Below are 14778 nucleotides of genomic sequence, written 5' to 3'. Positions count from 1 at the left end.
ATGGAGCTTTAGCTAGACACTACAGATACAACGAAGTTTCCCAGTTACTTGCAGAATAGAGGTGTAGATGTTAGCTCTTAAGAGCACTCATAGGATCCTCTCCCAGTCCACATCAAATTGGAAGTCCTTATGTAAGTGACATCAATCAAATATTGATTTAACAATAATAGTTACCTTGTAAAATGCTCTGAAGTTCCAGCATTTTAAGGCCACTATTTTATAGACACAATCATAACGGAGAAGAGCAAAGATGATCCACAGAGAGTAGATCTGCTTCTGTCACTGTTTATTTATGAACGGCCAAAGCCCTGAAGAACTGCTGGTATCTGGAAACATATTCACTTACCAATTACCAGTTTTTGGCTGAAACTTGGAACGTACAAATGAAACTTGTAATAGCTACTGGATGTAGCTCAGAACAACACGAGATACCAGGGGTTCGCATCATACATCCAAATACTTAAACTCTTCATTTAAGAAACAACACTTATCTCAGAAACTCCTCTACAGAAGACCTTCAGAGAAGACTTTCACATGAAGCTACATTTGCATGACCTACTCCTAAAGCTATGTACACAAGTTAGAAAATCAAACGTCTATTAGGTGAACTCTTGTGTAAATGTGCCTGACTGAGAGACAAGCTCTGTAGGTACGAGCCCATCACCCCAAGCAAGGTACACTCCTGGCTCATCATCAGCCACTGGCAAAGTTCCCTGGGTGCGGGAGCCAAGACTTCGCCCCCTCCTGCGCACGTGGTGGGGCTGGAACAGCATTCCGACCAGGGAAGCCTCTGGCAGCCTCCTCCCCTCTCCTCCCCCTTGCAACACTGATGCACAACATCGGCCTCTGGATTTAGGGCATCTTTTTCCAGTGCTACCACTGTATTTTGCAACCCAGTTGTGCAGTTTCCTCATGTTGTGGCCTGTTTTCTTCTCCCAACCTGAGTTTTGGATTCATCTAAAAGCAAGGATTGGCTCTTGTGACAGAAATGCACAACAAGCACAGCTGAGCCCGTTACTGAACACAACTACCAAAGCAGGTTACGTTCAACTAGTCTAGAAAGCAGTATTATTGTACGTGCTGCCAAGCCACAGATCCAAGAGCACACGCTTCAGCAGCTTCACTCAGGCAGACACTTCTCCTCTGCACCCTGATTCCTTCATTATCTACAGTCTTCCCCAAAGCAGGTATAAACACACATGAGAAAGAAGAGCATCCTGATCTGTAATATTGATACAGGTATGCATCTATTTGTCTGCTCTCCTTCACCAAGGGTACAGACCACAGACTTCCATGTGTCCAAGCTCAGACAGCAGACTGATCACAGAGCGAGGAAGAAAGGCTAGATGAATTTGTTTGCTAATTCCTTCAACTGGTTAGCTCCGTGCATTAAACCCACCAGCCCTACGAGCGCTGGCATACACAAGCCAAGAAACACACAGATATATAACACAACTTGACCACAACTGCTACCAAATTCTATTGTGAAGCTGGGTGACCAACCAACTGAATGCACAGATGAAAGATTATCAGTGTTTGGTGCAATAGACCAAGCCTTTAAGCAATAAGCACATCTGAATTACCACAGTCAGTAAAGATCATGTTCCATTCCTGTTTGGAATTAAAAAACATTTGAAAGAAGCGATTAGCTTCACGTAAGGTGCATCCAGTCTTGAGTACCAGCTACAGGCAAAATTCTGAAGGGATTCCACTGCCTTTTTTGCTACTTAAACAACTTTGAACTAACTACACTTACTGCTGCCCTCATGCATCAAAGCAGCACCATGATCCTGGAATTCCTTACAAGAGGTAGTTTTATATGGAATGTAAGACCTTCCAGCATGTTAAGTCTCTACATATACTTTATTTTTTAAACACACAGGGTTGTCTGCCAGCAACAAGTCATTTGAAGCTAGCTTAGAAACTCCCTCCTACACAGCAGTGAGCCACACTCAGAATTCAGATTACGGTTACCTAAGACTTTTTAGCGAGTTCTGCTTATTTATGTATGTCCTACGGCAATGCAACATTCACCCCTTTTTATTCTGACAAGAGATGCGAAAGGACTAAGATGACCATCACTGTTCTGCCTGTTTAGTTTATGTCTAGACAACACTTAAACTGCCAAGGGTGGAAAGAGGGAAAAGAGCCAAATATGATTCAATCTGCTTTAACTTGTGACTAATCTCCCTACTTTTTCTCAGGGAAGTTGACACTTGTTGTTGCATCTTTAACTTGTCCAGAGCTATGAAGCAAGAGAATTTCTCTGACCTCAACAAAACCTGAAGCAGCTTGCTTTTGTTCATCTTTTCCCTGTGCACAGGGAAAGAAACAGGTTTAAGCAAACACTGGAGTTTACCCCATAGTACAAGCAACTGAAACCTAACTGCTGCTTCGAGAACAGCAGCAGATCCTAACGTTGGTCTGGATTTATCAGCTGACAGCAGACTGACATGTTATATACATCAGACCCTCCTCAAAAGTCTACCGCACATGCAGCACATAGTTCACTTTACCTTTATAAGCAGCCTTCACAGCAAGGTAGTGATAATTAAACAAACTATTCTGCCAAAACGGAAGAGCACTACTTCTGAAAAAGCTGCGTTTGAGACCAAAAGGTCTCTCTTCTTCCCATCTTCAGCAAACTCAGAGTAGGTATAGATTCTCAGTTTTTATTGCGGGTGGATCTGCTTAGTGGAAAGTTTTATCTAGCTGTTGTCACATCAACTTTGGTTTTAAAAGCAGTTTGCCTCAGCCTGCGGTTTCCTTGCCAGCAGTCTAAAGTTTTCAAACAAAAAGCCTTGGAGCTACCTTTTCCAAGACACAGCAATATGAATTAAGAACTGCACAGGGCTGTAACCTCCTTTTCCACAGTAGCTAATTCTCAGCATTTCATATTCCAGATTTAAATACTGCTTTTTTCACAAAGCAAATACCAGACCCAAGAGCTCTGAATCTTCACAACCGCACTCGTGCAGAGTTTTTCCTCCAAGGTATCATTCACTAACTCATATTTTTTACAAGGCAGTTTCTACTTTATGTTCTCAGAGCATCTGGACCTGGCAGACTTGCAAACTGCATTCTATGTCACGCCCAGGACGGGTCACATCACACATAGAATGATCACATTGTTCTACTGAGAAACCTGAAGTGAAATATTAGTACTTCGTAAATTACATACAACACCGAATGAGCCATAGAGAAGAGCCTCCTTCTGTCACAGCTGACTGTACCCTTCCTGAATCTTAAGTCGAGACGCCAAGAGAACTCCTAGGTTTAAAGGTCAGCATTTTTAATTGCTGCGATCCAAGCGCCAGGTACGTTCAATGCGAAATCTCCCGAACGGGCACACTAAAACCCGGAGGCAAGCAAAACGCCGAAGTAAGATCTCATCAATAATACACGGCCCAGCGCCGGCGCACACACGGCGCGCTTCGTTACGGCCAAATGAACTTCTGGGTTACGGCCCCTAAAGCAGACCCCTGCCGGGCATCGAAGCGGGGGGATAAAGAGCAGGGGGCAGCTGCCAGCTTGAAATGCTGGTGCTATCTGCCAGCTCGTACAGAAGCGGTGTTTTCTCGGGCTGTCTGTGCCGAGGGCCAGCAGTTATGCCAGCCACAGAGGCCGGGACACGAGCGGAGGCGAGGTGCCTCGGCAGACGCCCCCAGCCCGCTACCACCCCCCCGCGCGGCCCTGCCCGAGGCCCCCGCGGGCCGGGCGGTGCGGGCGTGAGGCGGCGCTCACCATGTAGAGGGTGAAGGGGAAGCCGAGCAGGAAGAGCCACAGGTAGAGGTGCAGCGCGTTGACCCCGGCGCCCTGGTGCGGGTCCTGGTACCAGCCGCCGCTCAGCGCCGCCCACACGCCCTGGCGCAGGATCTGCAGCACCTGCGAGCCCATGGCGGCCCCGCTCCGCCCGGCCGGCCCCGCTCTATCCGCCCTGCGAGCCCGGGCAGAGCCGCGCACCGCCCGCGCTCCGCGACAGCCCGCACGGCCGCAAGCGCCGCCGCCGCCTCCCCAGCAACGCCGCCGCCATCTTATGTCCGGGCCCCGGGCCGCCCGCCCGCCCCCGCGCCGCCGGCAGCCCGGCAGCCCTTGCGGCGGGGGGCGCACCGCGCCTGCGCGGAGCCTCACACAGCGCCCCCCGGCGGCGCGGAGGGGAGGGCGGCGCGGCCGCTGTCAGCAGGGAGGGGGGCAGGGTGGAATGGTGGAAGGAGCCCGGCTGGAAAAGGCCTTCGGGATCGCCTTGACCGACCGCGGACAGTGGGTTCTCTAAAATTAAAGAAAACCACCTCCCCCTTCCCAGAGCACTTCAATTTCCTGTCAGTACCAGACCTTACCCAGCACCCTGAGTGCCTTGTCCTCGCCCCAGGGCTCCTACTACTGTTTCCCACACACACAAAATCAGAGTTGGGCCACTAATGCTCATCATGTCCCAGCTTTTGAAGCTTTACCCTAAACAACTACATCCCCAAAGCCCTGCATCAGGTGGAAGTAAACAGATTAGTGAAAGGGTTTTGAGAGCACCGCCAAGCATGGGAGCTCTTCACAACCGACAGAAACATAATGCTGAAGATCCTTCATTAAATGACTTGATTCCAGTCATATTGTGGGAAAACTACCTTTAAAGGCACCTTATTATACCGTCACCGCTGAGACAGAAGGAGCCCACCCAGGTTCTGTCCTGCACCCCACCCAGCTCCTCTCCCCTCCAGCAGGTACAGGGCCGGGAGCTCATCACCTTCTGGGCCTGTGCCGAGGAGGAATCGCAGTGCCGAACACCCAGACACCCAGCCATGACTCACGGTGAGCACGCATTTGGACCTGTGTTTTCAAGAGACTGTGCTACTGGCACAGCCCGTGTTTTCCTCCCCAACAGTTAGCTAACCAATGGCAGCATCTGGCTATTCTTGGAAAACCAGAAGATAGAAGCGGCTGACTCAAAACAGATGTAGTTGATCTATTTTGTTTGTTTGTTTGTTTCCCCAGCAGGAAAGTATGCAGAAGGAATAGACACAAAACCCCCCACCATATTGGTTCTTTTCCCCGTTATAAACAAACAATTTTGATCTTTTTTTTTTTTTTTTTCAAATATTGTGTTTTTGAATAATTGGCTGCTCATGGTATTTTGAAAAAAAAAAAAAAAAAAAACACACACAGAGGATTGTCATGGGTGAGGAGAAGGTATTCCCTCTGTTGGGAATAAAGCCAAGTGTGACAAGCATCATTTACAGTAGACTCAGAAGAAAACAGAACTATGAAGCCTATATTTCAACAACATCATTTGCCAAACTACCTTTTAGAATTACAAACACAGCTGTTAAAAGATGAAGTTCTTAGGATGTGTTACCCATAAATACACTGTGATAATGTAACCATCAGGACTACGAAGCGTTAGTTCTTCCAGCAGCTGTTTCATTAACGTTACATAAAAGCTGTTCACCTTCTCCACAAAAAGGAGGAAAGAAGGATAACGTTCATTAATAACGTGTCTGAAGGCTGCACTAAATGCTGTAAAAATCTTTGTGCTTCTCTTTAGGAGCCATTGATTGAATCTGGAGAGATTAGCCTCAGCCTTAAAGTAATAATTCACATTAAACAGTGTCCCTATGTGAGAAGATGGAATTCCCTAACCCTGCTCCTAGAATATTACTGGCTCTACCCTGATCCACAGCAGCATAACCTAGTTCAGTACAGACAGCCCTGTTCAAGAGAACTGGATCCTGGGAATATTTAGTCTGAGTCCAGTAAAATAAGCAAGAGAATCTGACATGCTTGAGAGGACAATTAAATTTCATTGTTTAGCCACTTAACTGCAGGCAGGCTGAAAACATTAAGACACAAGATGGGAAATAATATTATTGGAATCCATCCATGCCTGAAGGTAAAACTGATAATGAGGCCAGATGTAGGCATCATTAACAAAGTAAGAAAAAAAAAAACATGACTAGCTTTTAAGAGAAACAAACTATCTTGCAACAGCAGTAGACTCAGCCTATGCATTGAATCTCTGCAATCCAGCAAAGAAGTGGCTTGTCTTCTGTACTCCACTTTAGCCTTACAATACTTCTTTAGGACAATGGATATTACTCCCTGCACAAGAAAAAGTATATACCCCAGGAAAATTAGAACTTAACGTTGGTGAAGAGTGCGTGATTTTTAGATAAAATATTTAAAAGGGGGCATTAAGTCAGATGACTGGAGAGCAACCTATTTTTTCTCCAGCATTTCTTTTATAATTTAGTATGCCAAGACTGAAGTAAAGAAGTCATTTTGCTGCATAAGCCAGCAGTACACAGGAGGAGGATGACTCAAAATTGCAACTGTTATTTTGGCCAGATAATAATCCAGTTTCCTCACATTCTCGGTATATGCACGCAGTCAAGTGCCCTCCTAACATATGCAGGCTATTTCAAAGAATTCTGGAGCAAATGGATTATTATTGGTTCTCTTTGCATATGCCATCATAATACAGATGTGGCTGTTTGGATTTGGCCAAGGAAGAATGATCTGTTAATCATATGCAGCAATGTTTTTCTTTACTTCAAGCCACACTCCAGTGGATTAAAAGGGCATTTGCAAAATCAGGGCAGTGCTATACGTGGTGCACAGTAGAATGTAGATTATACCAAATACTCAGATGAGGTGGATGACAATTTCTTGACCAATCTTATAAATACACTTTTTTTTTCTTTTAATGTGTGATATTACTAGAATGGGAAGTTAATCAAGACTAACAAGACACTGAAACCTGCCACAGAAATACTTTGACATGTTACTATTTCTAAGAATTGTATTGCAGCATGCTTTGGACCATTAGTAGTACTTTAGTCTCTTTTACCTTTGCATTCAAGGAAATTAAGCTTTACACTTCGCTCCCATCAGACATGTTATGTGGAATATCCCAAATTATAATTTTAAAATTAGTTATTAAGACAATTCCTAAGTTTTATGACAAGGTAGCTTAGATATTTAGGACAAGAGGTGAAACCAAGTTAAAATTTTACCTAAATTGGGTGCAGTTTTTTTTATGTCCAGAAACAAGCTTATGATTGGCACTTCCTTGTAATTTTCATTGAAGTCATCATCACAGTTTGATACCAAGCTGTAAGTAGCTAATCAAACAATCAGCAGAAAATAAGAAAAAACACTGATTTACTCACTTCACAATTAGGACAGTTGGTACTTCTGGTCTCCATGTTGGGCACAGTGTTTGTTTTCAGATGAAGATTGACAAACTAGGCCTTTGTGGCTCATCACCAACTTTTATTTACTTCTCCCTATTGATTCCTTGTCTCAGGATCTATAGCTAGACAGCAATATTACAACCCTAACTTTCAGATGTTGCCAACACGTATGTCCTTCCGTGGATTAGACACAGTATCCAAAGCTACAAGTCTGACACAAAATAAAATAGAAGACAAAACTCAATTCACCATGTAATTCATCAGCCTAGGAGAGAAGCACATCTAGCTTTTGATTTCTTGAAGAAGCAGTAGTTAAAATATTTATTTGCTTCTTAGTCATTAGCTGTCTTTGCACAATTTTATGTCCTACCTGAAATTGCAACCTGGTTAAAGGGGGTTTATCTGAACCCAAAGTATCATCATAAATGGCAATAAAAGTGTTTTATTCTCTCATATGAAAAATAAAAAGTAGGCTTATCTACAAGGGCGATAGAAAGCAGAATGTCATTCTACAATACTATTTGTTAGCCTGGTTTCACTGTAAGATAGTTTTCTTACAAAGTCTGTCAGGAGCTTCTTTGCTAGATTTGTTCTTATTTGTAGTAGAATAGTTTTCACCAACTGCAAGACTCCACTGAGCACATTGCCTTTATGTTTACATCTGGTAGCAGCTTATCTGCTCTTTTCACAGTTTTTAAGCAAACTTCTAAGCAAGAGCCAGATCCTTTCACGGGCCAGACTCCCTCCCCAGCAGCTCTCTTCCCCAGTTCACCAAAACCTTTTGTGAGAAGTCACACCAGATTCAGCCTTACAAAGGGACCACGTTGCAATCAGTCCCATACACTACTCCAACTCCCAACAGGAACATAGCCCCTTCAGAGACACCAGGAGAAGCACACACATTCTCTAGCATTTTGGTGCAGATCAGGAAGGATTTACCAGCAGGAAGGTTACATACCAGGAGACCTCCTCTCCCCACTGTGCTGGCAGGTTATTATTCACATCACAAAGTGCAGCCCCAGCTGTGTGCCAGGATACAGCCTACACCCACCTGGATCATGCTCACTGCACAACACATGCTCCCAGGTCCAGCTGCCCTTCCAGGAGGCACCCTCTCCAGACAGACGTGGGCACAAATCACACCATTTCCTCTCCTTTGGGGTGGAAGAACACCCGTCTTCCCCTCAAATACCAAGAAAGGGGGGAAAAAAAGGTGTCATTCCCCCCAACTACCTCAATGACTAATAGGGCTCTCTGTAGTATTTCACAGGGCTGCTTAGGGAGAGATCAATACAGCGAGTGGAGGATGCTAATTACTGGCCTGCAAACAGCTGAACCACGAAGCTCACTGTGCTACTAATCCTGCCCTTGCAGTTTGTCTCAGCTGCCTGCTGCACCTTTTGAGTACATAAGCTCCTTTTGCACACTCTGAGCCCTGTGGTTTTCCCAAGACAAAATACATAGACCAAAGTGAGATTCTCCCCCAAAGAAGAGCACTTACATCAGTTTTTGTTATCAGGGAGTGCTGAAAGGGGGAAAACATTTAAAATAGGTCCACACAAACTAAAAAGCTCCTAAGAGCTAGGAAAAAAAAGAATTCTTACTAACTTGCTGATAGCAACCTTTTGTAATTTGCTACTAGAACAACACTATCTTCATCTCCACTCCCTTCTCCTTGTCAGCTAGAAATTCCCTCTATACACCTTTTCAGCAGCTAGGTGGGCCCCAGTCTCATTACGCTAACTTCTTCCAGCTGCTTCAACATGGTTGAAAAATCACTTTGAATGGCTTAACACTCCCATTGCTAGGGACAGAGTGCAGTTTGAAGAGGAAATTTCTTCCTAAGGATGGTTCTGGTAGTGTTTCTTGCAAGAAAATTGCGGCAGCATCCACTTTCGTATCACGGGATCTAATTCTGTGTCCGTGTCCATGCAGAAGTCACGCAGAGAAGTGTCATCGGTGTCCCAGTGACTGCAAGGTCTCTGTGAACAAAGAGGCATCTGCTAGCGTTACTGGTACAAGAATCGCCTAAAAACACCATGGAGATGAAACATAATAAACAAGGCTAAAATTAGAAAATCCAAACACTAAGCCGACAGTATTTTAGTAGCATTTATACCACATTCTTGAAAGTACAGCACAGTGGTGCCTCACTGTAAGAAATTTCTCCCAAACAATGATTCATGATGCCACTGGGATAAAATTCTAATTAAAATCTTTGTTCCCAGTTAAAACTCTCTGTCTGAAGTACAAAGCTCTCATAGCATGAGGATGAGTCCACCCAAGACCATTTTCTCCATTTAAAGGTTTTCCTCTCTCTCATGGGTCTTTTTAGCTGTTTCTCTAAGAAAGTTGTTCCTATAGAATTGGTGGGTCCCAGCCTAGGAGAGGGTTTCATTTTCAACCACGTTGTCAGAAAGGGAAAAATTAAAAATTAAATTAAATTAAATGCCTACCAATTTCAGGGTAATGAAAAGAGGCCAAAATGAGGGCCCCCAAAGAGGCAGTGTGGGCAAAGTTTGGAGAACAGTCATAAAATGTCTGTCTTATCAACAGGCATGTAACTTCATGTTATCCATGGTATGGATTATGTCTTGCACAGCTAACGGGCTAAAAATATGTGGACAGAGAAATGGGTTGGGGATATTATTGCAGGGAGCTATGGAGGAAGCCGTGACATTGTGGGGAGGCCTGGGAAGAAGCTGAGCGTAACACGCATTTGCAGGAACTGAGGAAATCTGCAGAATGAATGGCATTGCAAGGCAGAAATGTTGTAGGGGGCATAAGTCACAATTTCACTTGCCTGGATTTCATACGAGTACAAGGGCCTGCTCAGGCAGATTAGTTCCGAGGCCCTGATGGCTCGGCAGTTTCCCTGGATCTCTCTTAGACTTCAGCTTCATTCTGAATAAACAGAACACTCACTTTACATTTCTGTCTGATTTCAACGCCTTTACTAACTGCGTATGTAAGGCTCCTCAGTGAATACAGCCTTGTCTGAAGTGGAATATGGCAGTGACTGTGTGCTTTAGTAGGAGGTGTGAAGAATAATTTTGACATTCAAGACTATTGGAAACAGTATGTAATTCATTGCCTTGAGATGGAATGCGGCCATAGTTAACAACCTGAATCTGAGAAAAGAACTCCAGGATCTCAGTCTGAAATCCCTTTTGGAAGGTAGCATCTTTAGTCACACACCGCTTCATCACCAATATAGGTCAGCCTCCGAAGAAGCGGTGCCATTTTTTGAGCAACCAGGTTTAAATTCCCAGAGATGTCTTATGATTTATACTGGCATGAGATCTCAGCCGCATCACAAAATCTGCTCCTTCCTGTATTCTTCTTTCTGTTCTCTGGAGGTCTCCCAAATGAATATTGAGCAAGTCCGACCTGCTTAGTGTAGAAATCTGATGAAATCATCCCCTGAGGTGTTGTGACTACTATTTTTGCATTTGCTTGAATTGGCAATGCCTGAAGGTACCAGTTGACAGATTTCAGAATGTGAAAATGATTAATCTGGGGGGGAGTGCCCTGAAACACTGCCACTTTATGGCAGTTCTAACGTAACCTGCATTCCAGCAACCTTTTAAAGAGCTATTTAAAAAGAAAACCCATCTGAGCTACCCAGTGAGCAGCATTCCATGAATCACTGAAGCACAGACCCAGGCTGTCCCAGACAGTCGTTCCTTTTTCTCTAGGCCACATTTTCACTAAGCACTAGCTTAGGGAAGCCATCATCCTACAGCCACACCGCTGCACAAACCAAATGAAATCAGGCATAAGTACGGCAGAGCGAGGCAAGCCTGAAGGAGGTGTGATGAGAGCTTTATTAGAGAGGACATATGGTTTTTAAAGAAAGGGTCTTTGGCAGCCAGCTGGAGGTGGCATAATTATTCATCAGGAAAACAACAGCAACTACAAAGATCTTCTCCCTCCCCTGCTGGCTGAATAGATTTGTTGCAGCCCTTCAATGGGCAACTGGTTTTAACCTACCCTCCGTAAACAACATTTCAGATTAAGTTCATTTAGGAGGAAGCTCTTACTGTCAAAGAAATCATACATACATATATAAAACATAAATATACACGCACTCAACTCGGCTTCTTGCACCCCCTACTTTCAGATACCTTTTGGCTACAGCCCAGCAAGATGATCCCTGTGAACACAGAGCACACGTACATGCTCGTGTGTACTCGTACACGTATATGGATACAACACTTAGTTCCTTTGTAAAAGTGTTAATACTGCAGGCCTTTTCTTGGTACAGAGGCAAACCAGTGGGATGAAATTTAGGCTCTTCATTCCTCCTCTATATTTGTTTGCCACATGAGATTGTTCCCCACTTTGTATCAAGTAGCGGTGGTGTTTACAGATCAGAGAACCACAGGCAGGTTCATTCCAAGTCTTGGCCAGCCCAGGGGTTTTCCTACAAACACTACTTCTTGGTCCATCCCCACAAGAGAAGCTGTGAGAGGGTGTATCTAAGAGGGAACAACCCTTGGCAGAGTTCCTTCCTGACCATTTGCTCAGGAATGAGGGATGCCCATCATGGAGCAGCTCATAAATCTTTTATGGCAAATTCCTAGGGATTTTCAGGCATCCAGAGGGATCTGTGTTTCCTGAGGCCACTTGTAGGGATGCCTTGTGCAGCTGCTAGGTTCTTGGCTCCAAGTTTGGTCCCAGAGCATTGTCCACATTAAAGGCATTAGCCTATTTATTTCCTTGGTGCGTTCTTTATCAGACCTTGGCATGAGAAGATATATTCAGCCCACAGGGAAATCTTTGATGGATTTAGCATTGAAAATGAATAGGGAGAAAACTGTTAAAGAGCAAAGGAATCAGGCAGAGGTGTGTGATGCTGATGGCAGTTACTCATAAATTTCTGACCACATCTTCCTGGGAAACATATAACATTTATCTGTTCATAGGCCTTCCCAGAATAGTGATGACTGCAAAATGGCCTGGAAACGCTTTTCTGGAGATAAACAATGGAAATGATCTAACATTAAAAATAACCCTAAAGGCGAAAAATTAGAAATGACTTTGAAACAAAGGAAGGGTGGAGTAAGCAGCCCTTTTGGAGAGATTCATACCGTGCTTCATTAGGCTTATAGAACCCAGGAATGCCAGGGAAGGTTGCATCAGAAATCTCTAAGATATCTGCCTGTATGTTATTAAAAAAAAAAAAAAAAAAAAAAAAAAAAAACACTTCTAAACTTATAGGAATTAGTGAACCTATTGCAAAATTGCAGCAGTTAAAATTAGATTTTGAGTGATTTATCTTTTTGCCATTGTTTCAGCATGTGACATGACATGACAAGAGGAGGTTTTCTTGCAAACAGTATTTGAACCACAAAAAGCTATTTTGCAGTAGAGAATGTACTTCCAAGATTTAATTCAATACTGAGTGTTACACAAATCACATGAAAAACAGTCTTGCTGTGGTAACAGCACAATTAAGCACAGGTGGCCAAAGTATTTTGACTCTTGGACTGAATTTTGAATTTCTGGTACAGCTGCTGCTTCACAGTTTTGTTAGTACCAGTGCAACTATATGCTTTCTTGTAAATCTATACATGGCATGTGATAGAAAATGAGCAGAACATTCTAAACTAAAAAAATAAATAAATAAATAAATAAAAGGAAAAAAGAAAAAGAAAAAGATGCAAGTCAAAGCTTCAGGCATAATTTTGCAAGCTAATAACTAAAAAGCATCTTTATTCACAGCTGTTGTTTCTATTGACATCAGGAAACTGCAAACTAGGTTTTTGTTGTTGTTGTTTTGTTTATTTTCTCCCACACAGAAGGTCTGTAGGATCTGGGTCTCACAAGTGAACAGTTCAGAGTTCATAATCATCCAACTCTTCACTCGCCTCCCTAATGCGTCACGCCCGACAACAGATCTAAACAGCACATACGTTCTCAAAAAGGCTTCTTTGTGATTGGCAGGCCTGCTAGGAGTCGCTGTCAGATGCTATGCACATAGCTAATTGCATCTCCTGGTTCTGTGAAACCCATCATCTCATAAACTTTGAAACATATGCTCAGCATTGTCAGATTTGCTCATAAATACAACAGATAAATTGCAAGGGACTGAGTTTACTGGAGGGATGGAAAAACATCAGCTCCAGGCTAGAAGTGTTTAGTAGGAGTGGGACTGATGTCTCCAGAAAATCCATCAAATTTAGTTAGCTAGATTGACCTTCAAGTAAATTATGTAGGAGGTGGCTGCACAGGCAGTGTGTGGCCTTGTATAGTCTACAGGAAGAAGAGAGAGTGCATTACTGAGAGCTTATCCTTTATAATAACACCTCACTTCTTCTTCCCACTGATAAGATAGCAACTGCCATTCTCTTTGTTGTCTTTCTTTCTAACACTTCTATCCAAAATAAGGATAAAAGTGTGCTGAGAATTATTTGGTTGTTGTGGATATAAACCTGGGAACTGTCGCGTTTTCTGAATCAATTGGTAGCAGAGCTGAGGAAAAAAGCCAGGAGTCCTAGATGTGCATGTAGTTACATCTGAATTACAATTAATTCAAACTTAAAATTTAAACTAATTAACCTGCACAGTCTTTAAGGAAAATAAACAAGTTTACATCTCAAAAGCACGTGTCTCTTTTTTCTCACCCTTACAGTATTATCACAATTTGTAACAGCACATGGACGTCCCATAGACTAAAAAGGTTAAACTGGAAGGCAAACAGGAAAGAGATGAACTAAGCCCCAATTTCAGAGGGTGAAAGGAGTTGCACTGAAGAGGAGCTGGAAGAAAACTATGGTGAGAGAAGTAAGAAGTATGGACCATGAGAAGAGGTCTGCTGAGGAGGCACAGTGTGTTGAGGGGAGTCTGTCTTCCCATCTTCCAAGCCTCCTGGTGGACCTAGATGAGGCTGGACTGAGTGCTGTCATTAGCAATAAAATGCAGGTAAGGAGAGTTTTAATGCTTCTGTTGCAGGCAGCCATGAGCTTGATACACCCTTCTATATTCAATGCTATCCCCCCAGCAGGGCTCACTGCTGCAAACGCAGTCTGGGCCTGGCAACCTCCCCACAATGGGCAAGAGCTCGGCCAGACAAGGAGCCTGGAGCCTGTGTGTGCCGTGACTCACGCTGCCTCATTCCTCCAGGGTTACGCAACTTGCTTTTTTTTTTTTTTTTTTTCCTCCATAGTAAGGTTTTCTTCCACATTCTGAGGTTTTGTTTTCCTTCAGTAAAAGTGCCCGCCTTTGTCATGATTTCACTCAAAGTGTGCAGGAAATTAAATAATGCAACCTGGCCGAGTATCAACGGCCCATTTTCTCAAGGGGAACAGGAAAAGGTGATAATGGTTTCAGGAACTGGAAAAAAAAATGTTCTATGAGGCCTGCAATTGTTTTATGTGAGTGAATAAAAACAATGAGCTTTGAGGCCTGAGGAAGCAGCATGTGGCTCCAGCAGGACCAAAAATAGCTCGGGCAAGAATTTCTTCGTTGTTACCGCAGAATGGAAAAATAAAACCGCGTTTAACAGGCGGCATATGAGGCAGGGGACGAGATTGTTGCGATGCCGATGCGAAGCCTGGGCGGGCCGGCGGGGCCCGGCCCAGGCGGGGGC

At 43.8% G+C, this 14778-nt stretch overlaps 1 protein-coding gene across 7 annotated transcripts in view; it reads right to left on the bottom strand.

Moving 5' to 3' along the window:
* Window positions 1-4068, bottom strand: part of PCNX1 (pecanex 1) — an 86905-nt gene extending 82837 nt beyond the window's left edge. For 6 of the 7 annotated variants that reach the window (XM_035327090.1, XM_035327091.1, XM_035327092.1 and 3 more), the window contains exon 1: window positions 3745-4027. In XM_035327090.1, coding sequence (XP_035182981.1) covers window positions 3745-3897 — 153 coding nt within the window. In that variant the 5' untranslated portion in view covers window positions 3898-4027. Of the gene's footprint in view, window positions 1-3744 lie in introns of all 7 variants that reach the window. The other variant, XM_035327096.1, reaches the window with a different exon arrangement.
* Window positions 4069-14778: the final 10710 nt, after the last annotated feature.

The sequence above is a fragment of the Oxyura jamaicensis genome, chromosome 5 (assembly GCF_011077185.1).
Source record: "Oxyura jamaicensis isolate SHBP4307 breed ruddy duck chromosome 5, BPBGC_Ojam_1.0, whole genome shotgun sequence".
Taxonomy (NCBI): domain Eukaryota; kingdom Metazoa; phylum Chordata; class Aves; order Anseriformes; family Anatidae; genus Oxyura; species Oxyura jamaicensis.
This window is presented reverse-complemented; position numbering and strand designations above follow the sequence as displayed.